Source organism: Cetorhinus maximus, chromosome 8 (assembly GCF_964194155.1).
Source record: "Cetorhinus maximus chromosome 8, sCetMax3.hap1.1, whole genome shotgun sequence".
NCBI classification, from domain to species: Eukaryota; Metazoa; Chordata; class Chondrichthyes; order Lamniformes; family Cetorhinidae; genus Cetorhinus; species Cetorhinus maximus.
In genome coordinates, this window is record NC_135886.1 from 35,897,029 (window position 1) to 35,923,425 (window position 26,397).

Sequence of the window (26,397 nt, forward strand, 5' to 3'; positions counted from 1 at the left end):
CAGGACACCTTGACCTCCCTCCAGGTGCCTCTTCTCCTCAAGGATTTGGGCAGGAGCCTTCAGGGACGCAAACAGAGGAGGAGTGGCAGCTGGACACCCTGGGCCCTCCACTCAGGACTCTCTGAGGGTGTCCAGCCCTTCTGAATCCCATTTTCCTGTGACCCCTTCAGGCCTCGTCCTCTGTGACCACGCAGTGAGCAGCTGCCCCATGGCAGGACAGCAATAAGGTGGGGCCCTCAGGGCCTTCGGTCTCCAGAGGATGGCCACCACAGTCATCCAAAACAACAGGACAAACTTTTAAAAAATTAATTCACGGGATATGGGCATCGATGGCCAGGCAAGCATTTATTTCACATCCCTAGTTGCCCTTGAGAAGGTGGTGATGAGCTGCCTTCTTGAACCGCTGCAGTCCATGTGGTGTAGGTACACCCAGAGTGCTGTTAGGAAGGGAGTTCCAGGATTTTGACCCAGTGATACTGAAGGAACAGTGATATATTTCCAAGTCAAGATGGTGAGTTACTTGGAGGGGAATCTCCAGATGGTGGTGTTCCCATCTATCTGCTGCCCTTGCCCTTCTAGATGGTAGTGGCAGTGGGTTTGGAAGTTGCTGCCTAGGGAGGCTGGTGAGTGGTGGAGAGAGTGAATTTTTGTTGGTGGGATGCCAATCAAGTAAGATGCTTTGTCCTGGATGGTGTCAGGTTTCTTGAATGTTGTTGAAGCTGCACTCGTCCAGGCAATTTGAGAGTATTCCATCACAGTCCTGATTTGTCCCTTGTAGATGGTGGACAGGCTTTGGGAGTTACTCACCACAGGATTCCTAGCCTCTGGTCTGCTCTTGTAGTCACAGTATTTGAATGGCTAGTGCAGTTCAGATTATGGTAAATGATAACCCCCAGGATGTTGATGGTGGGGGATTCAGCGATGGTAATGCCATTGAACATCAAGGGGTGATGGTTAGATTTACTCTTGTTGGAGATGGTCATTGCCTGACACTTGTGTGGCACGAATGTTACTTGACACTTCTCAGCCCAAGCCAGAATATTTTCCAGGTATTGCTGCATTTGGACACGGGCTGCTTCAGTATCTGAGGAGCCGTGAATGGTGCTGAACATTGTGCAATCATCAGCAAACATCCCCACTTCTGACCTCATGATGGAAGGAAGGTTATTGATGAAGCAGCTGAAGATGGTTGGGCCTGAGAAACCCCTGAAGTGATATCCTGGAACTAAGGTGATTGACCCCCAACAACCACAACCATCTTCCTTTGTGCTAGGTATTACTTCAACAGTGGAGAGCTTTTCCCCTTTGACCGCAGTTTTGCTAGGGCACCCTGATGCCACACCCGGTCAAATGCTGCCTTGATGTCAAGGGCAGTCACTGTCACCTCACCTCTGGAGTTCGGCCCTTTTGTTCATGTCTGAACCAAGGCCAAGTTCAGGAGCTGAGTGACCCTGGTGGAACCAAACTGAGTGTCAGTGAACAGGTTATTGCTAAGCAAGTGCCGCTTGATAGCACTGTTGACGACCTCTTTCATTACTTTACTGATGATTGAGAGCAGACTGATGGGGTGGTAATTGGCTGGATTGGATTTGTCCTGCTTTTTGTGTACAGGACATACCTGGGCAATTTTCCACAATGTTGAGTAGATGCCAGTGTTGTAGTTGTACTGGTCAGCAGGCTGCCTCTTCCTCTGCTGCCGATCTCAGAGGAGAGCTTAGAAGAAGTGGCAGGGAAAGAAAAATGAAGAAGTTTTGATTTCCACGTGCTTGCATGTGTGCACTATGAACTTATTACACTTTTGTAAGTATAGAGCACTTTAATCATGTCTGATGTGGCTTATTTGCGATAGTCCTTAAGTCTGTGCACATAACCACCACCACTCCCCCACTCCACCCACCATCTTCTGAGCGACCCCCAGGCTGGGTCAATTTCCCCAGAATCATGCATGTGCCAGGAGGTAAAGGTTTTTGCCAGGGCCCTTGCGAGCCATGTGCAAGAAGTCTCCAGTGCACGCTAAGTCTGAGCCTTTGCCCTTCACACACTCATCTGTTCCAAGGCCCTAATATTGTAAGTACTACATACTGAGATTCCCTTTCAGTTGTCCAGTTGATCTGCATCTCCACCTGCCCCCGATGACCCAATTCTCATGCAGCATCTGGAGATCTCCACCACGAGGCTCTGCATAGTTGCATGCAGCCATGGAAATAGTCACATTCCATGCGTCAAATCGAATACCTTTTCCCGTCTCCCCATCATCCACAGCCTCCCCCCGCATAACCATTGACCCTCCCCACCACCCTTCACTCCCTCATGAATCACTTTAGACCTTCCCACGGTTATCCTTCAACCCTCCCCCATCACCATCCATTTCACTTCAGGTCAATGCTGAAGCCCGCTACCTTCCTCAAGTCGCCACATCCATCACAGTTGATCTGACACCCCCTCACTCTTCCGACCCCCAGAATCCATTTCTCAATCTGTCTCCCCTCCAATAACCCTCAGCACCCCTTCACTCGACATCACAGCACCCTCACCCTCCCAACGTACTGGCTCCCACTGCCCCCTTTAACTATCACCATCCCTTTCTATCACCACTTCCCTGAGATTTTGCCCCAGGACACATCCACTGACACCACAGACCCCTCCCTCTGAACCCCTTTCCCCTCTTCCCTCCCATGCCTGTTCATACTTACACACCCCTCCTTGCCTGTTAACACCTGCACACGCCCCCATGCCCATTCACACCCGCATACTATCCCCCTGCTCGGACTCCAGCATGGCCCTTCCCACCCTTCCACTCCATACACCTCACTCATTCGATGAGTCTCGTAGCAATTCTCTCCTTCCCCTGCCTCTCACAACCTCCCCCACAACCTTCTGGGCCTCCATATCCACCCCTCCATTTCGCTCCTCTACTCCCCATCTAATCCCACCCCCCCCACCCCTCCACCTCCAGCATAGACCATCACTGCCCAACAATACCTCCTGCTAGCTTGAAGATCCACCTCCTGGGAGGAGCTGCTGTGAGAAGATCCACCTCCTCGAAACTGCTGCCGCGAGAAGATCCAAGCGGTTGATGCTCCACCCGCTCACTGCTGCACGAGGTGTTCCAGGGTTCAGTCGCTGGAGGCCTCCATCTTACATCATAAACTCCAGAGATTGCCCCAGGCCTTCTTCAGGTAAATGCTGACAGGTAAAAGCCACGTTGGTCCAGACGTGTTCTGGACCAGCGTGATATCCTGCTGGTGGCGCAGACGATAGGGTGGGGGGGTGGGCAATTCTGGTCAGGCCTTCATCTGCATTCCATTAAGGGGATGCCAATCTGTTTCATGCCGGCCTCTGGCAGGAATTGCAACCCGCCATGGCAGCTGGGAGTGGTAGATCCTGCCATCATTTTATGCTGGCGGGAAACTGGTTTTTCAGCTCCCGCCACATTGTCCCCCGCCCCTGCCTGTCACGGAAAATTCTGGCCCATGCTGATTAGTTCATTTGGCCTTTTGCTTGTTCATGACTAAGTACTCGTAATATTTTGTCTTTTTCCAGTGGTGCACAGTTTCCCAATTGAGATTGGTGGATTTAATTGCGCGAAAGTTGTGGTTAGAAATACACTTATGTAGTGGTGTATTGGCGTACAGTGTGGTGCTCGGGGTCAGAAGTACTTCCTTTCTGAAGCTAGGCAGATGCAACACAATTTCAATTCAACATGTGCCCTTCAGCAAACTATTGAGGTGCATAAAGCTACATGCTGTGATAAAACTTCTTAGTGCTGTGCAGTATTTGTGTAACCTGTTGCATTTTTATGACAAGAAATTATAAAAAATAATAATAGGAACTAGGAGCAGGAGTAGGCCATTCGGCCCCACGAGCCTGCTCCGCCATTCAACAAGATCATGGCTGATCTTCTACCTCATCATTTTCCCACATATCCCTTGATATCTTTAATATCTAGAAATCTATTGATCTCTGGCTTGAATTTGTTTAACATGTTGCTCACTCTGCAATGATGTGACAATGAAATCTCCAGTATCATCCTTTTCTGGCCTCTTGCACTCTGGAATTCCCTGCCTAAACTCCCTGCCTCTCTCTCTCCCTCCACTCCTTAAAACCTATCTCTTTGGCCAAGCCAAGAGTTAGCACCTTCAGGAATGGCGGGGGGGTGGTGGGGGGGGGGGGTGGGTGGGGAATGAGAGAGGGAAAGAGAGTTTTTCCTGGGCTCCAACAAACGCACACCAATCCAATAAGTTCCCCATAGCAGTCAAGTGCCTGGTTAGGCTGTTCAGCCATGGAAGCAGGAATCAATATCTCAATAAGTGTGTAAGGGGTATTGACCTCCATTGGTTTAATGCTTATCACTGTTGTGAATCTCTAAACAAAGCTCATCTGTCAATGTCTGAGGCAAAGAAATGGCAGAACAGAAATTAAGAAGGATATTTTCTCTGTGGGATGGTTGGAAAACATGGACCAGTCTCCCCGATACGGTTCCACGTTACCAGTCTCTCTTGTAGACAGTTGATTAGCATCTCGTCAGAAAGGGAACTGGATTGATAACTTATTGAGGCGAAGGGTCAAGGCTTAAAACTCCCTACGGGAGGTGGGCAAACAAACAGAGTGGCCGTTAACGTAGCAAAACAACTGGTGGAGGAGGGTAACTTCTGACAGAATAATCAGAGCCAGACTCTGAGTGGAGTAGGACTGATGAAGCGGGGGTAGGGGGGTGCAATTCTTTCATAGAATAATCCAACCCAGTTGGAAGCGGCAGGACTGTGGAGGGGATTCCATGATAACAGGCACTAATTTCTAATAGAGCAGGACTGATGGGCTGAATGGCCACTTCCCTTCCAGATTAGTCTGTTTGCGCCAGAGCTCTCAGGCGGGATTTCCACCCCCACCCACCCCCCCCGCCACCAGGATCTTCTGGTCCCGCCGCAAGTCAATGAACTTCTGGCTGGAGGGGCCGCTTCACCCGTGGCAGGTCCCGCCCATGACGGGGCCAGAAAATCCCGGCCTTCATCAGTTTTGCACTGTGATCTGAGTAGATTAACTGTTAAGTGATACAGTACTGAAGTACTATACTCTGAGTACTTGTAGTTATTACATGGTGACCAGGCTCCTAAGGGAACATTTGTTACTTACTGCACTATATATGAAGGTCTTTAATTTCATTTCGTATTCGCATGGATGAAGATTGGCTGGCCGGCAGAAAGCAGAGAATATGCATAAATGGTTCTTTTTCTGATTGGCAGGATGTGACGAGTGAAGAGCGGGGTCTGTACTGGGGCCTCAACAGTTTACGATTTACATCAATGACTTAGATGAGGGGAGTGAAGACCTGGTAGCTAAATTTGCAGATGACACAAAGACAGGTAGGAAAGTATGTTGTGAAGAGGACATGAGGAGGTTGCAGATGGATATAGACAGATTGAGTGAGTGGGCAAAGATCTGGCAAATGGAGTTTAATGTGGGAAAATGTGAAATCGTCCACTTTGGCAGGAAGAAAAAAAAGCAGAGTATTACTTAAATGGAAATGGCTGCATAATTCTGAGGTGCAGATGGATCTAGGTGTTCTAGCACGAGTCACAAAAAGTTAGTACGCAGGTACAGCAAGTAATTAAGACGGCTAATGGAATGCTATCCTTTATTACGAGAGGGATTGAACATAAAAGTAAGGATGTCATGCTTCAGTTGGTGAGGCCGCACCTCGAATACTATGTGCAGTTTTGGTCTCTTTATTTAAGGAAGGATGTAAATACATGGAGGCGGTACAAAGGATGTTTAATAGATTGATGCCTGGAATACGTGGGTTGTCTTATGAGGAAAGGTTGGACAGACTGGGCTTTGTTTCCACTGGAGTTTAGAAGAGTGAGGGGTGATTTGATTGAAGTATCCAAGATTCTGAATGGCCTTGAGAAGGCGGACATCAAAAGGATGTTTCCTGTTGTGGGTGAGTCCAGAATTAGGGCCCACTGTTTTAAAATTAGGGGTCGCCCTTTTAGGACAGAGATGAGGAGAATTTTTTTCTCTCAGAGGGTTGTGCAACTTTGGAATTCTCTGCCTCAGAATGTGCTGGAGGCAGGGTCATTGACTATTTTTAAGGCAGAGGTAGATAGATTCTTGTTAGGCAAGGGAATCAAAGGTTATCGGGGTTTGATGGAAATGTGGAAATTGAAACACAAGAAGATCAGCCACGATCTTATTGAATGGTGGAGTAGGCTCTAGGGGCCGAATGGCCTACTCCTGTTCCTATTTCTTATGTTCTATATTCTTATTTGCACCATAATAGGTCATGACTACAGTTATATGAATGATACCTTCTAATATATTAACATTTGAAAGATAACTTATTCTGAGAATTTGTATTAGATAATTTGGTTCTGTGCAACTTTTCTATTGACAAAATACCATACTTTACAAGCCAAAGACAAAATAAATAAACCACAATTTAACACACAATTTGAAGACCTGTTATCCTTTTTTAAAATTTATTTTTTGAGAAAATAATTGAAATACAGTCAATACAGTATTAAATTCTCAAACATAAAAAAGTGTAAATTTTAAACCATCTTATTTTACAAAGTTTTGAACCTGATTTATTCCCTTGCTGCTAATTGTTTAAACTGAAACTCAATTTTAATCACCTACAAAGCTGCATTTTGTTGTTGCACAGTTATAAAAGCAGTTGAATCCCCTTTATTAGAACGTTATTGTTTTTACTGTAAAATCACTCCTATTGGAGAGCTAGCTTGATCATGCTTGGATAAAATATTAACCATCTTCAAGAGTTAAGAAAAATAATTGCAATATTCTGAAATCAGTTTGGTGTAGAATTGTCTCCTTTTTCATTTTGACATGTTACTCCTGGTAACAAAAAAATAAATAAAAATAGGTCAAAACATTGAAACAATAGTCTTGAAAGTTTAAAAATTAAATCTGAAAGCCTTCGATTTCTAATAAATCAAAATGGAAGCTTGCCTCTTTAAAAGTAATGCATTCACCACTTCACTGAAAGGTGCGACATCACATTAATGAGGGGGTGATTTCCTCTATTCATCAAATGTGGCATCATAACCAAATGTGGGAAGATTTCTTTGGCCTGAACTTTACCTGTGGCGGGCGGCTAAGGTCGGTGGGACTGTGAGTGGCTGGGGAACTTTGTAAAATAAGATGCTTGGTTAGGCTGTTCAACCATGGAAACAGGAATCAACATCTCAATAAGCATGTGAATAAGGGCTATTGACCTCCATGGGTTTAACGCTTATCGCTGTTGTGAATCTCTAAACAAAGCTCATCTGTCAATGCCTGAGGCAAAGAAATGGCAGAACAGTGATTAAGAAGGATATTTTCTCTGTGGGATGGTTGGAAAACGTGGACCAGTCGCCCCGATATGGTTCCAAGTTACCAGTCTCTCTTGCAGAGAGTTGATTAGCGGCTCGTAAGAAAGGGAACTGGATTGATAACTTATTGAGGCGAAGGGTCAGGGCTTAAAATTATCTCGGGAGGTGGGCAAACAAACAGAGTGGCCATTAACATAGCAAATCAACTGGTCGAGGAGGTAACTTGTGACAGAATAATCAGAGCCAGACTCTGAGTGGAGTAGGACTGATGAAGGCGAGGCCAATTTTTTCATAGAATAATCAGACCCAGTTGGGAGGGGCAGGAGTGTGGAAGGGATTCCATGGTAACAGGCACTAACTTCTAATAGAGTAGGACTGATGGCTGATTGGCCATTTCCCTTCCAGATAAGTCTGTTTGCGCCAGATCCCTCATTGGTTTTGCACTGTAATGTGTAGATTAACCGTTGAGTAATATAGTACTGAAATACTGTACTCAGCGCACTTGTAGTTATTACATGGTGACCAGGCTCCTAAGGGAATATTAGTTACTTACTGCACTACATATGAAGGCTTTTAATCTAATTTGCACAATGAGCTGGTCTCACTTTAGTGTGCAAGGTCATTTGAAAGTTCAATCATCACCATAGTGATGAGAGGAAATGACCCCTGCAGATTCCCATCTGCTGCTTTTTTTTAAATGCCATGCCATTGAAATAAGTTATTGAACAATATAATAGAGAAATATCTACAAAGAAAGTACAAGTAAAATATCCTATCAGGACACTATCAAATTAAACAAGATTTTCCACCAGGACATTGAGCTCTTGTAAAATATCTCCCCTGTCAGTTAGAGGTTGAACTTTTCACTGGTGTAGTCTTATAATGTTCCCCTAATAAGGTTTGGAAAATTCAAAAGAGGGGGAATGCAAGGCAAGATATAAGCAGCCTCCCGATAGCACAATAAAATTGACCTAAAAATGCAATGGACTCCTGCTGCCAGATTAACATGAATTCAGCAAAACATTTTTTAATAGATTTCTCCTAAGGGCTTTCAGATATGTAGCTGTGCCTGTTATTTTAAGTTCAATAAAAGCAGGCTAGAAAATGACCCACAGTGCATAACATAAACGGTTGGCAACTCTGCAGCCATCTCCTAATAGATGAAGGCTGCTGCCAGTGTCAAAACAAAGCAAACATTTTACTCTCAAGCAAAAACGTAAATGGATAGAAATGAAATTCCTGACTGCAAGTTACAGTTTGCTCATTAATGGATGTATGTAAAGCCCCAAAGTGCATTGTTCCAATGAAGCTGCTATCCCTCTAAAAATAATGTTTGGTGAAATTTCAACCCTAAAGTTTTGTACTATGTTGCATTTTTAGAAGGACATTTTGCTCTATTATATCCATATTACATTAATTTTCAGATTATTTTGCAAATTGAACACAATGTTCTTTTTTGTGCTTAATACAATGAGGTACATCAGTGCCGGAACATTTTCCCGTTTTGTTGCGTTTATAATCATCTGTATGTAGCGTTTCTGGTCTAAATTTGACCAAATTCCCATTTGATGATGAGTAAATCTCTTTCTACTCTGACCCAGGAAAATGTTCTTAAGCTAAGAAGTGTATTTCTGGCTATATCATTTCTATTTCTCTTCGCTGCATCTGCCATCACTCTGACTTCACTGAGTGCGATTGCTGACTTCATGACATTTTATTCTAAGGGTCATTGCTCATTGGGAACTGGGATGAAATTGCACAAATATATTTTATATAAGATCCATTGAGCCAGCAGAGAGAGAAGATTTTAACTTATTTTACTTTATTAGTCTGGTCTGGATTGAAACGGAGATCTCAGTTGAAAGGTTATTCTGATAGCCGGATTGCCACCTGAGTTTTGTTAAAAGTGTGAGCTCCAAGTAGTTACTCATGGAATTGAAGGATGAAACATTAAACAAGTCCAATGAAAAGTCCCTGCAAAGGTTACAGTGAGTTAGTTTTGCTAATCAGACACAAACACAGCATGCAACTACATGCAGTTTCCAGACCAGATATGTTAGTCATTTAAAGTTTTAGATAGTTGAAGAATGAAGTAGACCATATTTATATAAAAAAAGGCTTTTCCTTACTTTGAATGTTGCTCTTTCTGAAAGAAGAAGGATGATCATGTAAATTTTTCTAGTTCACATCAAAAATGGTTCAGTTAGCTTATTGTCAGAATACTTTAATGATATTTGCAGCAATTCAAAATGATACTGTTATTATTTAACATATTCCATTCCACAAAATAGGGTACACAATTCACCAGTTGTTGATGTCACCTACTTTGTTTTGAAAAGATGATCAGAAATGCTAAGGGCAAACCAAGCTCTTATGTCTTCTTTTAACATTATAAAGACAATGCATCATAATGATTTTTAAAAATTCATTCATGGGATGTGGGCATCGATGGCTAGGCCAGCATTTATTGCCCATCCCTAATTGCCCTTGAAAAGGTGGTGGTGAGCTGCCTTCTTGATCCGCTGCCATCCATGTGGCATAGGTACACCCACAGTGCTGTTAGGGAGGGAGTTCCAGGATTTTGACCCAGCGACAATGAAGGAACGGCGATATATTTCCAAGTCAGGATGATGAGTGGTTTGGAGGGGAACTTCCACGTGGTGGTGTTCCCATGTGCCTGCCCCCCCTTGTTCTGCTGGATGAAAGCGGTCGTGGGTTTGGAAGGTGCTGTCTAAGGAGCACTGGTGAGTTCCTGCAGTGCATTGTAGATGGTACACACTGCTGCTACTATGCATCAGTGATGGAGGGAGTGAATTTTTGTTGATGGGTTGCCAAACAAGTGAGCTGCTCCGTCCTGGATGGTGTCAAGATTCTTGAATGTTGTTGAAGCTCTTCTCATCTATGCAAGTTGAGAGTATTCCATCACACTCCTGATTTGTCCCTTGTAGATGGTGGACAGGCGTTGGGAGTCAGAAGGTGAGTTACTCGCTGCAGGGTTCCTAGCCTCTGACCTGCTCTTGTAGCCACAGTATTTATATGGCTAGTCCAGTTCAGTTTCTGGTCAATGGTAACCCCCAGCATGTTGATGCCGGGGGATTCAGCGATGGTAATGCCATTAAATGTTAAGGGTCAATGGTTAGATTCTCTCTTGTTGGAGATGGTCATTGCCACTTGTGTGGCACAAATGTTACTTGCTACTTGTCAGCCCAAGCCTGGATATTGTCCAGGTCTTTCTGCATTTGGACATGGACTACTTCAGTACCTGAGGAGTCAAGAATGATTCTGAACCTGGTGCAATTATCAGTGAACATCCCTTATGATGTAAGGAAGGCCATTGATGAAGCAGCTGAAGATGGTTAGGCTTAGGTCACAACCCTGAGGAACTCCTGCAGTGATGCCCTGGAGCTGAGATGTTTGACCTGCAACAACCACAACCAATTTCCTTTGTGCTAGGTATGACTCCAACCAGCAGAGTGTTTTCCTGATTCCCGTTGGGCAGAATTTTTCCGTCGGCGAGCTGGGGTGGGGCCCGCTCGCCGACGCGAAAATGACGTGGGATGATGTCAGGAGGAACCCCCAACATCATCCCGCCCCATTTAATTATTCAGGAAGGCAGGCGGACAGCACGATCAGATGTCTGCCCGCCGAACTGTCAATGGCCAATTGAGGCCATTGACAGGATCATTAAGCCAATTCAAGGCCCTGCCCATCCAACCTTAAGGCTGGCGGGTAGGCCAGGAGCCTCAGCGGGCTTCTGAAAAAACATGAACCCTCATCCACTGGTGGGATGAGGTTTCATGTCTGTTTTAAAAAAGTTTAATAAAGTTTTTGTCATATTTGTTAACATGTGCCATCTCGTGTGACATTGTCACATGAGGGGGACATGTTAATAATTTTTTTATTATTCTATTTTTGAAGTTTGAACCACTGTCAGTGATCTCCTTGAGGCAGCACTTAGTCTCAGGGAGATGTGCGCTCTTTCGCGCACATGCGTGAAAGAGCGCACTCTGACACTTGGGGAATCCCTCCCCCCCTGCACAGGAAGCGCATAGCGCTTCCCGTCGGGTGGCCTGCTGGGTGGGCCTTAATTGGCCCGCCCACTTAAAATGGCGGCGGGGCCTATTTCAACGGCGGCGATCGGCTGCCCACCCACTGCTGAGCCGGTGGGGCCCGCCCGCCCATCAAGGGCAAAATTCTGCCCTTTGATTCCAGTTTTACCAGGCTCCTTGATGTCACACTCGGTCAAATGCTGCTTTGATGTCAAGGGCAGTCACTCTCACTTCACCTAGTTTATTGCTGCTCTTCATGTGGCAAATTTAAATTAAAGCACAGAAAGAATCGGCAACAATATTTGCAATAGATTTGGGTTTCTCTGTATGTGCTTTGAAGCTTGTACTTATTTGCTTGGTTGAAAATGCTGACTGTAAGTGGAATATTCACTAGCATTATAAAATACTCTTGACATTATCTCAAGGATTGGAGATTTTATTAAATATTTATGTTAAAAGAAATTATACCAATGATGAACTTTATGTTACCATACAGAAACTGGGAACTGACCAAAAAACATCTTGGTTCAACGAAAGCGCCAGAACAATTATTCAACTTAATTGATAAAATGTTAGGATTGGAAGCACCATTCTGTTTAAATGTCCACATTTCAGTACTCACTCTCTATCTCTTATCAAACACTCTCTGTTATTACTTCAGGTAATTTAAATTTGTACTATTTGCCTCCGGTCACACTTTTCACTTTATATAGATATAGATCACAACTGATTGAAATACAGAATAAGTTGTCACTGGCATGGATTTGATGGACTGAATGACCTTCATTTGTGCATTAATGACTCTATGACCATTATTATTCATGACTAGTGGTATTATATCAAATATGGAGTTTAAAAATACTGATAGTCTTTTCTCTACGATGAATGAGGTGATGGAAGAAATCAATAACTGCCTCATGTACCAGACACATAATGGTCATGTCCCATATGCCTGTGGATCACCTCTTTTTCCAAACAGACATTTGAAATGACCAGTAGTAACATGAACTCACCAATATAGAGTGCTGAAGATCATTCAACACAGAGATGCTTGTAATAGTTCAGTCCCACACCATTGTAAAAATAACAGTTTTTCCTTATTTTTGCAAATTTTGGGCCAAAATTTTGTCTGGGTGTGCAGGCACATTTCAGTGGTGTGAATGACAACACTTAGTTTTTTTGGAGGAAATCTGATTTTTCTCCACATTCCTGACACTGTGCCATTTTTCTCTGGCCTTTTTGTGGGTCAGGAATGCCTAGCGTGCACAACCACTTGCCTACCCCCCTTGAGGTCAGGTTCCTCATTTTAAATGGAGGTTAAAAATCAGATTTCCTTCCGCCTACCTTTTTCATCTGGTGATGTGGGGTTTTGGAAGTCCATTAAAAACATGCCAGGTTTAAGAGTTTGTAAAGAAAATGGAAAACCTGCTGAGGAATCTGGAACATTTCGAAAGGTAAGTGTAAAATATTTTGACACCTTCAAATACTAGGCGCTGTATTGTAACATAGATGTATTTTAATGCAGTGATTCATCATGGAGATCTGTCTTGCAAAGGTAAGTTGACCCTTACATTGACCAGCATTGTGTAATTGTTCACATGCATTATAGTACTTTTCCAATGGAGAAAGTATCATAATGAGTTAAAAATGCAGGAAAAAAATGTCTTCTGCTGTCATGTTTTTGTTCTCTGATTTAATGGACTGGCAGATCTGGTGGTTTCTAATTTTTTAGAACATAGAAAACTTACTCTCCCTCCATTGATTGACAGGGACTCTGTTTTGACATGGAAATGGGTATCTGTGCTGTCGGTGGAGCTGGAAGTTTTTGTTATGACAGCTGTCCCATTATGAATGCTTAGCTGGGTTTCAAAAGCTTCAGCTCAGCAGGTGCTCTTATTGATCCAAGAATTATTGAAACTTTTATGAGAATATAATAACGGAATATGTCTTAGATATAGTTTATTACTTAAAGGATTGCAACTTTTTTTTTTCGCTTAGGTGCTTTGGTCCAGTATCAATGATATTGAGTTTGAATTCAGGATTTTCTTAGATGGTTAGCGATTTAATGTTTTCCCAATGATTTTAAAATAATTCTCATTGATATTGCCTCACTCTTGAAAACATAGTGCAAACTTGATGAGTGGCTATGGAGCATACTTGGGGGGGTATAGAGGTGGTATGGGAATGAGAAATGGCTTGCGTTGGCATGGGGGCATGTGAGGTAGCATGGCAAAATTTGAGGGGGTATGGGTTGCATGGAGAATGAGGGGTTGAGGTTTAGGAGGCCTTTAAGTGATGTTGGGAGCTGAGCTACTGGGCAGAATCTTGCTCTTGGATGGCGGGCAGACCCCTCCGGCTTGGCGGCGGAGGGGCAGCTGACCCCCGCCACTGAAATGGGGCCCGCCGCCATTTTAAGTGGGCAGGCCAATTAAGACCCGCCCAGCAGCATCCCTGAAGGGTAGCGCTATGCGCTTCCTGTGCGGGGGGGAAGGGATTCCCTAGCTGTCAAAGTGCGCTCTTTCGCGCATGCGTGCGAAATAGCGCACTTCTCCCTGAGGCAAAGTCCTGTCTCAGGGAGAATACTGATAGTGTCAAAAACATTAAAAATAGTAACTTAAAAAAATTATTAATATGTCCTCCTCATGTGACAATGTCACACGAGATGGGACATGTTAATAAAGAACACATAAACTTTATTAATTTTTTACAATACGGACATGAAACTTCACCCTGCCAGTGGATGAAGTTTCATCAATAATCTGGAGCCCGCTAGGGCTCCTGGCCTGCCCGCCAGCCTTAAGGTTGGACGGGCAGGTCTTTAATTACTTTAAATAGCCTGTCAATGGCCTCAATTGGCCAATGACAGGTCGGCGGGTGGACAGCTGATTTCGCTGTCCGCCCGCCTTCCTAAAAATTTAAATGGACCGGGATGACGTCGGGGATTCCTCCCAACGTCTTCCCGCGTAATTTTCCCCTTGGCGACTGGGCCCCGCCCCCAAATCGCTGAGGGGAAAATCCTGGCCACTGTGTTGGAGAAATGGGGTGGGCCTCACAAGCAGCCCGCTTCTGCACCCACACTCCTCACGCACTCCATCGCTGCTCACAAATTGCACTGTGAACCCAACCCCTGTGTGAAAAATCAAAAATCCCTCGTATAGTCACACATGGGTTGGGAGTGTCTTTTGCATGCCGTGAAAGTGCGCAGGTCGGGTTTTCCTGAGCCCAGACGAAAATTTTGCCTTTGTTTGTCTGTCACCTTTTGCTAAAATTAAATCATTGTTATCTTGTTGCATGACATGATGGCAAAGGTCAAACATGACCAATTGCAAAGTAAAAAAAAAATCATAGCAAATATTTGTTTAGCTCATACTTGTCCAAATTGAACCGTGCTGGATTTATTATTCCACCCCCAAAATCAGCTTGGATGTTAGCTAAAAAGATGGGAAAATGGAGCAAGAGCATCTATGATCATGATCTTACTCCAAAAGATTATTTACTCATTAGTTCTTTCAACAGCCTGAATTTGAATTTATGAACAATAAATAAAGACCTAGACCACAAATTACACTCCTAGTTGGGAACATAGCAAAACAATCTGATCCAGAGGTGGCAGCAGCCAGGCTTGTTCCATTTTCCTCCCCCTGCCCAAGTTAGGAAGGCTGTTTCTTATCTGCTCATCACATGCAATTGCCAACAGGAAGGTGAGACCCAGCCATCCATTTCTTAGCTTTGTGTTACTGATCCCACAGTGCACTCCCCACTTCCCTTCCTCTCTGGAACTGCTGGGAGAGAGGTGACAATACCTTTTGGGGCAATAGCGGAAGAATTGCTGATGCCTCTTTTGGCTCAATAGTGGCCGCCTCTTACTCCTCTCAGTCCTCAAACAAGTCACTGTTTTTAGGCCTTGGAATCCTTCACCCTTTTGAGCGGCATCCTTGCCTTCTGGTGTTGCCTGACAGTGGCAGGCTCCATCCTGTTGGCACAGCTCCTGCTGAAAGGCCAACCTACAAGTTGAATGACCACTGATTGAGAAAAATGGTCAGGCTGTGACAGGGCCTGAGTTGCCTGTCAAAGTCCCACCGAGTTGTTGTATTGGCAGCAGGTGGAGAATTCACCCCTCCATCGCTTTTGTAGAACACCCCACAGCTGCTTGCTATTTAAAGATCTAGCTGTGTAGAAGATCGCAGGAGGCATATTTAATCATTTTTGCCTACAAGAGGTCAGATGGGATGAATTAAAGCAGCTACCAAAGTTTTGGCAGAGCAACAGTCAGTGCACCATTCCAACCAGTCAATTTAAAAAAGGATAGTGGTTGATAGACTGGTATTATAATCACTGGCTTGACATGTATTTAGTCATTAGTCCTTTCAACAGCCTGAGTTTGAATTTATGAACATTGAGCAAAGACATAGGCCACAAATTACACTCCCAGTTGGGAACACAGCAAACCCAGCCCACCCGGAGGTGGCAACAGGCAGGCTTGTCCTATTTTAATGGTCAGGGCTCAGTAACAAGGTACTTGCTGACATCCCAACCAAAACTGCCAGGAAGTCATTGGCAAGCAGCTAGCTTAAAATCAGTTAAAATAGTTAAAATCATGCCACTTGGAGGCAGTAACTGGGAAATTCAGGGAATGTGCCCAGAACCAAAGGCTCTCTGATCCCTTCTATCAATGCACAATGTTTATTTCCACAAGATAAAGAGGTTTCAAATGCTTGAAATTTCTGCTATTGATACTTTAAAAGATTTGGATGATTGGCACTTTTATTGCCATGTGGTAAAATGAAACTTTTTTTAAGAAAATGTAAAGTTATCAATGAATGACTTTAAAAAAAAAAGATCTTTTACAATTCCTATTGTCACCATAGGGTTCATTGGTTCTATACAATGTATAGTAGATGAATGGGCATGGCAGTGTCGTAGCTTGACATGAGAGACAAGAGGGCCATATGTGATGGGTGGAGGGGCATACCTTGGCATGGGGAGGCTTGAGGGGCCATAGAGGGGTTGGTGGGGGACAGCTTGGGGGCCATGAGGTTGCATGAATGGGGCACGGAGAGTGTGTGGGCGTATGAGGGATGAGGGCTAGAGGACCCTACTTTTTCATTTTAACTGGGATGAAATCCCTCGGCACCAAAGTGGGCCTTTTAAACAGCCCGCCTCAGCATCTGGCAGCCCCTGTGGCTGCCTCCAAACATTTCCCTGGGTTGGGTGGCTTGACTGCAACCTGCACCTGCACCTGCTCCCCTGCACCTATCCCCGCATTGACCACACCCGAATGAAAATCCCAACTTTCCTGGCACGTTTTCCTGAGGTGGGCGGGCCAAGCTGTCCTGTCTCCCGCTACCTGCCTTGAGGATGAAAATCCAGCCCATTGAGTGAACAAAAGCAAAATACTGTGGACATTAAAAATCTGAAATGGAAACAGAAGATAAAAACAGAAAAATGCTAACTTCTCATTATTGTCAATAGCATTTTGTGGCCTCTACAGTTACTTTTGAGCCCATCAAAGTAATTATTTTTCTCCTGCCAGAAATAAAAATCAATGAACACTGCAGTAATTAAAAAAGCAAAAGATGAAAAAGTGTTGTTTGCAGGAACAGCGATAGTGAGCTGAATTTTGTGCTCTCACGTACCTTACTGTCCCCAGCTTGAGGGTGGCCATCATAGACTGATTGATTATTCATGTTATTCCTCACATTTCCCCTTGGATATTGATAGATCTAAAATAGAAGGTGTGGGCTTTCTGCTTGGTTCCTTCAAGGCACATCAGTTGTGCGTAAAATGAACTGAAATCAGCAAAGTTATAGAATATAGATGGCCACTACAACTGACATACAAACAAGCTAATTATCTGCAACGTGCATCATAGCAGTGTACTATAGTAAAATTAAAAATTTGGGAGTCTCAATTGTTTGAAGAAAATAAGGTTCATTGCCACTTCCACCCCAACTCCCTATTTCCAAATCCTGGCAATTCTACCAAAAGCAATAACCAATGGATAATAAAACCAATTAATGTGTCCACACTAGAGAGAAAAAAAAATCCTCTACCTCAAACAAAAAACAGTTGCAAGCAGTCTTTGGAAAAGTAAACTTTCACATATGACAGTAGTCCGCTGTGGCACAGGACATACTTTTCGGGAAAGTTAAAAGTACTTAAAAGCTGTATTTCAGCAGATTATATGAATGATACATCTTTGAGGATAAACACTGGTAACCTTGAAACTTCAGAAGCCATTTGCTCATTTAACTGGGTGCATAGGAGCTGGGGTTGGCCATTCAACCGTCAAATCTGTTCTGCCATTCAATAAGATCATGGCCTAGCTGCATCCTAGCTCCATTGACAGCTTGGTTCTGCATCCTTTAAAACCCTTGACAAGCAAAAATCCATGCTCTCAAATTTAAAATTGTTCATTAAGCTGGCATCTACTGTTCTTTATGGGAGTGAGTTCCACACTGCTACCATCCATTGGATGTTTCCTACCTTCTCTCCTGAATGGGTTGAATTTGATTTTAAGGTCATACTGCATTCTCCTATACTCCCCTAGCAACAGAAAATCTCAACCCTATCAAAATCCTAAAAACCTCAAATTGCCCTTTAACCTTCTGTATACCAAGGAATGCAAGCCTGGCTTATGTAATCTTAACTCATAATCTAATGCTTAGAGCATGAATAATATTCTAGTGAATCACAGAATATTTTCTATCTCAAGTTTCCTCACAGTCAAAAATGGGTGAAAGAACAATTGGTCCTAACAACCTTTAATTCTGCTCTTTGATTTGTTCATCACAATTCCAATGAAACAAAAGTTGAAGTTGTTTGTGAAATGCAAATGAGTTTGGGGCACGTGGATTAAATAAAACAGTCAATTTAAAAAGCTGCTTTTTGGCATGCATGCATACACTATACTATTTATTTCATTCATGTTTATGGATTCAGACACCTAATAAATCTACTGTCTCTCATCAATGAGCTCGGAGATTTTAAATGTGCAAAAATAATGACTGAAGTTTAAAGCACCGTATAAAATGGTATTGTTGCATTGCATAGCTCAAAGCATTGACACTGCTCAGAATGCACATCTCTATTTGGAAGCTATTCCCACACAGTGAACAATGCATGCTATGTGTCATTATGGTAAGAATGTGTAGCTTACGTGAGGATTTATAATAGCGTTCGCGTGTGCCAGTTGCTGAATGCCATGTACTAGAGAGGATCCTTTTACTACTGACAGTATGGGGCAGGCATGTCTTTACATATTACCATGCTGGTACATTATAGTCTATGTAATAGCTCAAAATAGCAAGCAATTTCCACTTTATATTGTGAACATTCTGGTATTTTTGAGATTTGAATTTGCTCTTATTGTATCTATTTACAAAAACAGTAAAGACCAAATGGGCTTCATTCTGTGCTATAATGTCCTGAAGGTCTATAAGACAGCCCATCAGGGCTTTGAAAAGAATCTCAGCAAATGGCAATTTACCTCAACCTTGCACTGAATATTATTTTCAATGCTCGTACTTTTATACCTTGGCGATTTTGGCCAAAATTTTGGCTGACAGCTTTATTAGATGTTGCAATTATAATTTAGAAAATGTATATTCTATAGGGGGTTCTCTCATTTTGCATTATTTGAAAAGCGTGGAAAAATATGAAAGGAAGGTGTGGGGCAGATCAGATGATAACAGGGCCTATCCTTATGTCTACATTTCTATTACTAAAAGCCGAGGCACACCTACCTTTCAGAAAACCTGACTCTACCAACTCCATTTCTTCAGGGAGACAGTGAATGCTCTTAGAATCTGACCATCAGCCATTTCCCAGCACAACCATAACTTATGGCTCTCAAGGTCAAAACAGCTCTTTACGGTCCGATTCATTCCAAGCTGCCATAGGTGACTTCATCAATATCAGTCATACTATATTATCCAGCAGCTGACCAATGCCTAGCACCCGTATCGGAAAAATTAATTGATAAAAGTAAAATCAATTCTACCCATTCACCAAGTTTGAATATCACAGCAATAATTCTGGTCTCCCTGATCTATATTAGGAGGCATCTGAGCTTTAGGAATGGACAAATAGTGCATGAGTAGGCAGTTTGGAGAATGCTACTAATATTCATCCATATACGTTCCCTTTTTTCCCTGTTTTTTTTGATGACACAGGTATGACCTCACGATACAGCAGGATTATTACCTGTTGCTCCGCCTAAATTTGTTCAGCTGTTGTGGACAAAAATCAAATTCAAGTCTGCCAAGAGTGACACTCAGAACAAAATGACAGACTGCTACCTGTAGCTTGGGTGTGGATTCTGTTTAAGTTTGGTAAGTACAATGAATCACTCTGAGGAATAACTTGATGTTCCCATGCAAGGTGATACAAGGAGCAAGTGTCTGGATCCTTGTTGAAATCAAACAATCAAAAATCAACGCTGGGCTATTCTGCACATAAATAGAACAATTCATGTAAAATTCAGGGCCTTTGTATACTTATGATCAAAATGTACAGTGCACATCCAAATTATAGCGTATCAGCTTCTGTCTTAAAGGATATTTCTGTTATGTATTTGCTGATTTATTGTATATCTTATGTATCTGATTTATCTTAGCAATTACAGGATTTCTACACACATGGGGCAAAATCATCCCAGATTTGCACTAAGTGCGGGAGCGGGCAGATAAAACGATGTTTTACCCGCCGGCTGCAATGGCGGCTTCTCACACTGTATCTTCCCAAACCCACCGCATTAATTATGCATTCCTGGAAAATACATCGTTTCCATGGCAGACAGGCTCTCATTCGTGTGCCACGCCATCACCAGTCTGTCACGTCGGGCGCCATATTTAAAGTGCAGCCGCGCACACACCTCTTAGTGCCTTTAGCCCACTACTGCTGAACAGAAGACAGGATGGCTAAAAGGCAAAAAGACTGTAGGCCTCCGCCCCAGTGACGCATCCCTTGAGTGCCTTTTGAATGCTGTGGAGGCCCATCGTGATGTCCTCTACCCCCGCTCTGGCCACAGGAGGGGCAGCAGCAGCAGCATCAATCCAGCATGGGAGGCGGTGGCAGCGGTGGTCAGTGCCAATGCCCTGCAAAAGAGGACAGCCACCCAGTGTCGCTACAGGATGAATGGTCTCATCCATTCTGCCAGGGTAAGTCACTCTTCTCGTTGCTCCCAACTTACACATTCACAAACCCTTCACACATCCACAGGGATCTCACACCTCAAGAGACAACACCACTAGCTCCCACACACACCCTCACATCTCCATCAGGCTCATACCCTCTTGAGCTCGCATCCTCATCCTGTCCATGGCTCTGCTCACCGCACAAAAATTCCACTCAGTGCCATGCGTCCTGCTCACACTCTCTCCATTGGTTTTTACGCAGGAGAAGCCTGCTCACATCAGCAGGGAGAGGTCCCAGATGATGGGTGGAGTGGCCCACATTACCCAGAAGGGAAGAACAGTAAAAACTGGGAAACAAAAATACTGGTCCGAACTGGTCTTGTACACCTTAAAATGGAACACCAGTAAACCTGGGAAATAAGAGTCCTGGTCTGAACTGTTTTTACCTTCTGGGTAGCCCCTCACTCACTTTGAGGAGTTTGCCATTGTGCTGACTGGTGAGGATGTGGACCATGCCTGTGGTGACGGTGAGGTCCGCAGCGAACACCCTTGTGAGGATCCTGCCCCACATCATCCCTCTCTCAACGCAAATGTGAGTGCTCTCTCTCCTGTTTTTGACCCTGCTGCCATGCATTAATTACCTCTACTTTGATTCACAGGGACCGACGCCCTTAGCCAACCAGTCCCTCAGCTCCATCCACGTCCTAACCTCCAGCCAGAGGACACCTCCCCCATTGAAGAGCTGGAAATAAGCAGCCTGGAAGACCCGTCACAGCGCTCACCCACACCCTGCACCAGTGCAGAGACACACACCTCGGTGGGACCTAGATCTAGAGCAGGCTCGGGTTCACAATCTGTTGGTCACTGCACAGACACAGGTCCGCAGCAGGAGGACGCAGGTTTGGCTAAGCTCCCCAGCACTCGGAGGATGCTGGGGAAGAGGCATCTGTGAGGTCCGAGTCAGATGACGAGCCTCTGGATTTGGCCTTCCAACTAATCATGGAGAGTCAGCAGAAGGCGGGGAACATCATGCAGAGCTGTTGGAAGCCCTCAACAGAATGGCATGCGAGTCGGAGGAGTGCGTCCACCTGCTCTCTGATGAAGTGGTGCCCACATGTGAGCGTATGGAGGTCTCCATGGGGAGGATGGCAGAAGCCATGGAGACCCTGGTTCAGCAGAACGCGGAGATGTGTGCAGACCTGCACTCTGTCACGGGAGTCATGGGTGTGTTCTTGCAGTGGCAACGCGAGAGGGAAATGGGGCACCACAATGTCGCTCCAGGTGCTCCTTCCCCTCAAGGAGTCAGGCCAGGGCCCCTGGGCACCTGAAGGGAGGGGGAGCAGCAGCTGGACACCCCTGAATCATCCTCTCAAGAATCTCAGAGGCTGTCCTCTCCCTCTGAGTCCCCTTTGCCTGTGAGCCCCTCAACCTCGTCTTCTGACACTGCAGAGGGAGCAGCTGGCGAATACTTCTGGAAGGTCTGTGTGGCAGGGCCATTCGGAGCCTTGTGCAAGCACTCGCCCACGCATGCAGATTCTTACTGTATTACACTCATCTCACAGTCCTGAGCATTTTCAATGCTGCCTGCTGTGGTTCACTTTCAGTTGTCCATCTGAGCTGACCTGCATCTCCACCCACCCACTGACCACACTCCCATGCAGCACCTGATCTTGCCCACCACCACTTTCGCTTCACTTTTGATTGAGACAGCAGGCCGTATTCAGTTTTTCATGTGTTCCCTTGTCCTTTCCCCTCCCCCAGTCACCCATTTCATTTTCCCCATCATTGTTGATGCCCCTGGCATCACCTTCCACCTACCCCCTGTGACCCACCAGCCACAACCTTTCTCGTTATGGGATGTCTAGGTGAACGTGCAAATTCCTTTCCTTCCCGAAAATCCCACCCCCATCCACATTAACCTTCCCGACCTCCTCCTTCCCACCCCAGGGTCCGTGTCTGCCTCCGATTCCCCACCTACCACCCTCACCATCCCTTCTACTGCTACCGTCAAACCCTCACCTTCCCACCCTACCGCCTCACCCTGCCCTTGGTCATTCTCATCATTCCCTTGTACGTGCCCACCCTCAGTTTGCTCTCCAGAAGGCAGTTATGGACTCATCAGAGCTCTACCTTGCATGTTCACCTGGACATCACCGCCCCCCCGCACCCCAGACCCCTTCCCCCCTTCGAACTCCTTCCCCCACCCTGGACTCTCCCCCCACCCTTTGACCTCCCGCACACCCCCCAGATTCCCCTTCCCCTTAGTCTTATCCTCTGCCACTGTTTAGTCCTTCCCCCTCCCTGACTCCTTCAGGCACTCTTACATCTTCGAACACACTTAGTCCTTCCCCTCTCCTGACTCTTCCCTCCATCCTTACTTCTTCCTCCAGCCTTACCCCTTCCCCCTTCCTGACTCCTTCCTCTCCCCGGACTCCCTCCCCTCTCTGCACTCCATCCCCCCTCCAAACTCCTTCCCTTACACCTTTCACCCCCATTACACCTACCTCCCCTGTTATCCCCTCCTCCACCTGTACTCTCTCCCCCCTCCCAACCATTTGCCGCTGACACCTTCATTCCCCCCTCCCAACCTCACGCCCCTGACACCTCTTCCTCTCCCAGTCGACCCTAGATCTTTCTCTCCAACTGCGGTATATCTTCCTCTCCCAAACACAGCTGGACCTTCCTCTCCACCGCGTTGACCATCATCCATTGTGAGCAGACCTTCAACGGTGGCTTTCTAACTTCAGGGGGTTGCTTTGCAGCAGAGCCATGTCCATGAGAATCCACCCAGCATGCCATGGAGGTTCCTCCAGTGTGCCATTGGTGTCGGGCTCCAGCATCTTCTGCTCCTCGGCTGTCCGCGATGTGAGCAAGACCCTGGTGGTAAGTTCCGATTCCTGCACGCCACAATTGTCAAGATGTGTTCTGTACCGGCATGTTTTCTTGCCGATGTGGGTGGGCGATCCAGTGGGGGGTGGGGGTGATGATTCTAACAGGCTGGCCTTATAATGATATGCTGATGTATTACAATGAAGTTCCCGATGTCCGATGGCAGGGAATGTGGCCCGCTATCGATGGGCTGAGCGGACAATCTCAAACTGGTTTCATGACGTCATGAAACCAATTTCTGGCTTTCTCACCATATTGTCCATTCACACTGCTGAGCACACCTAACGCCAGTGGGCATGGAAAATTCCGCCCATGCTCTCAGCCCTGATTTCAGAACCTTCTTTAAGGTGTAATTTATGTAAGCTCTCGAGCTTCACCTGCAGGCTTAAGCAATCAAGTACAGTGAACATAGATCAGTGGACAGACTAACATAATCAAACATAGATCAATTAACACAACAGTTACTGTTTTGTGTCTTTTGCACTGGGAATGTATTTTATCATAATTTTTAGTGAGGAAGGTATGAGAGGGCAACTCTGGTCAATGAAATTAAGTGTGTGCTAGTTATAATACATATGCTCCTTATTTTATTCAAATTCAGTCAACTATAATCAGCATTTGGCATAACTAATAAGAATTGAAAGCACAGTAACATGCCCTTCATCACAACTGATCTATACCAGCATTTGTGCTCCACACAAACCTATAACATAAATAGATGTTATCATAATATCTACCGTTCTTGTTGAGCCTTTGCCTTACAAACTGGAAAAATGCTTTACGTTGAAAACAACTTGCACTGTTATAACTTGTTACAATCTTGGCAGAAATTTAGAAAACACCACTTGGTTGAAGTGCAGCCAAGAGATGTTCATTCCCAAAGAGCTAGCCTGTGATCAAGCTAAGCAGTGGGCATGGAAAATTCCGCCCATGCACCAAGAAACTCTGTGCATGTTTTTAGGTGTGGAAAAGTCTTCTGATTCTGAGCAAGTAATAGCATCGTACTTCATGGTCAAAAAAACAGTTTACAGAGGCAAGGATCCTGACGTTTAAAACAAGTGAAACAAGCAAGCTTTTGACCAATAGAAAAAAACCTGGAAGGAGTAGAGTAGGTAACAGAGCGGTCCCCTTGCCTGAGAGTGCCACTGAGATTCTTTTTGGGGAATGAAGCATTATGTGCCAGAGACCCAAGAAGAGCTAAATTGGTAAAGGAAGCAGTGCATAACAGTAAGCTCATGGAAACATTGCATAAAGATGTTAAATGAGCTTAGCAAGCCAAGGTTAGAGAAACTGCCATGACCATACATTAATACAGTATACAAATGCTTACAATCTTTAAATGAATGCCCATGAGATAGTGGAATGCCCTTTACAATCCAGCCACCTACCTGGAACTGTTTCTTCACTCATCCTTACAAGCATTCAACTGAAGAGAATCCTCCCATCTAATATACCTAATGTGGGGAGGCAGTGGTGTAGTGGTATTGTCACTGGACTGGTAATCCAGAGACCCAGGGTAATTCTCTGGGAACCTGGGTTCAAATCCTGCCACAGCAGATGGTGGAATTTGAATCCAATAAAAATAGGGAATTAAAAGTCTGATGACAACCATGAAACTGTTGTTGATTGTTGTAAAAACCCATCTGATTCATTAATGTCCCTTAGGGAAGGAAAATCTGCCATCCTTACCTGGTCTGGCCTACATGTGACTCCAGGCCCACAGCAATGACTCTTGCATGCCCTCTGAACAAGGGCAATTAGGGTTGGGTAATAAATGCTGGCTGAGCTGGCAATACCCACATCCCACGAATGAATAATTTTAAAAAAACTGATAATTACATGTAGACATCAATACCTCAACTAGAGGCTGCATGCTGACATTTGGATCTTTCTGCACATCCTCTTAACAACCATTACACCCATTACATTGTCAGCATTAAAGATCACTCCTGCAAGTGAGTCCTAACTCTACAAGCTGGTGCAAGCCTTTCACAGTAAATATCTGGATAATTGTAGCAAAACCAAGAATTGAAAATAAATTCTTGCCACTATACTCAGCATACTGGTATATCATGTGAGCTCCTTGATTTGGCAGGCAACAAACAATCTATCAAATTCTGGCTTATGCTATAAACTGCACAGCAAGTTTAATAATAAAAAAAGGCAGTACTTCATTGATAATGCACAGAGCATTTTATTTGCACTAACATTCACAGTGAAACTGGATCTGATAACATCCATTAACAATGATATTACATGGAGTTTGTGAGGCAACTTTCCCTCCTTCAAACCTCCTACATCTTCCTCTCTGATGGTTTCAGAAGAATTGATGTCCAACTCCTTTGGCACTCCACCCAGAACAAAAATAAATCAAATATGCTTTGGATTGAATCTGGTTTGCGAGTAGTCTATTGGTTGCCAAAGTGAACGTTGTGGAAACTGTCTTTATGGTGACCACTTCATTATGAAATTCAGTAGTCTATATGTGAACTTCAAACTGGAAGTATATGCAAATAACCCCTCAAAAAAGCCAAATAGGCCATTGCTCACCTAATAGCTACAGGGCAATCTAATTGGCCACTTAATGCAAATCCCTCTCTGAACTCATTAAATAAAGCATTCGTGGTTACAATTTAACGCACTAATACATTAATATTTCTCCAACAACAACAGCAGACATACTTAGGCTGCTGCATGTCGAGTAGACTGATTTATTTCCTTTAGCGAATCTGGCTTTAAACCCAAAGCGTCATAACAGAAAAATCAGAGCAAATAAAAAGAAACACAATGTGGGAAAAGAGCTACATTTTGTTATAACTTATCGTTTCTTTGACCCTTCTTGCAGGAGAAGTTAACATATGAATACCATGAGCGACCATTAACAGGTGGTGGGCCCTCAAACTGCACTCTGTAAACAACTGCCACTTTGGGAAGCCTGCCGTTCTCTAAAACTGCACAGCCCTTTCATGCTTCCATCAGCTGTTCATTGAG

At 44.5% G+C, this 26,397-nt stretch overlaps 1 protein-coding gene across 5 annotated transcripts in view; it reads right to left on the reverse strand.

The window, feature by feature from the left end:
• Positions 1–6,450: 6,450 nt before the first annotated feature.
• LOC144683557 (uncharacterized) overlaps positions 6,451–26,397 on the reverse strand; it is a 107,668-nt gene continuing 87,721 nt past the window's right edge. For 3 of the 5 annotated variants that reach the window (XM_078546687.1, XM_078546690.1, XM_078546686.1), the window contains exon 11: positions 12,727–12,817. In XM_078546687.1, the coding sequence (XP_078402813.1) occupies positions 12,761–12,817 (57 nt within the window). In that variant the 3' untranslated portion in view covers positions 12,727–12,760. Of the gene's footprint in view, positions 6,856–9,460; positions 9,478–12,726; positions 12,818–26,397 lie in introns of those variants that run through there. The other 2 variants (XM_078546688.1, XM_078546689.1) reach the window with 2 other exon arrangements.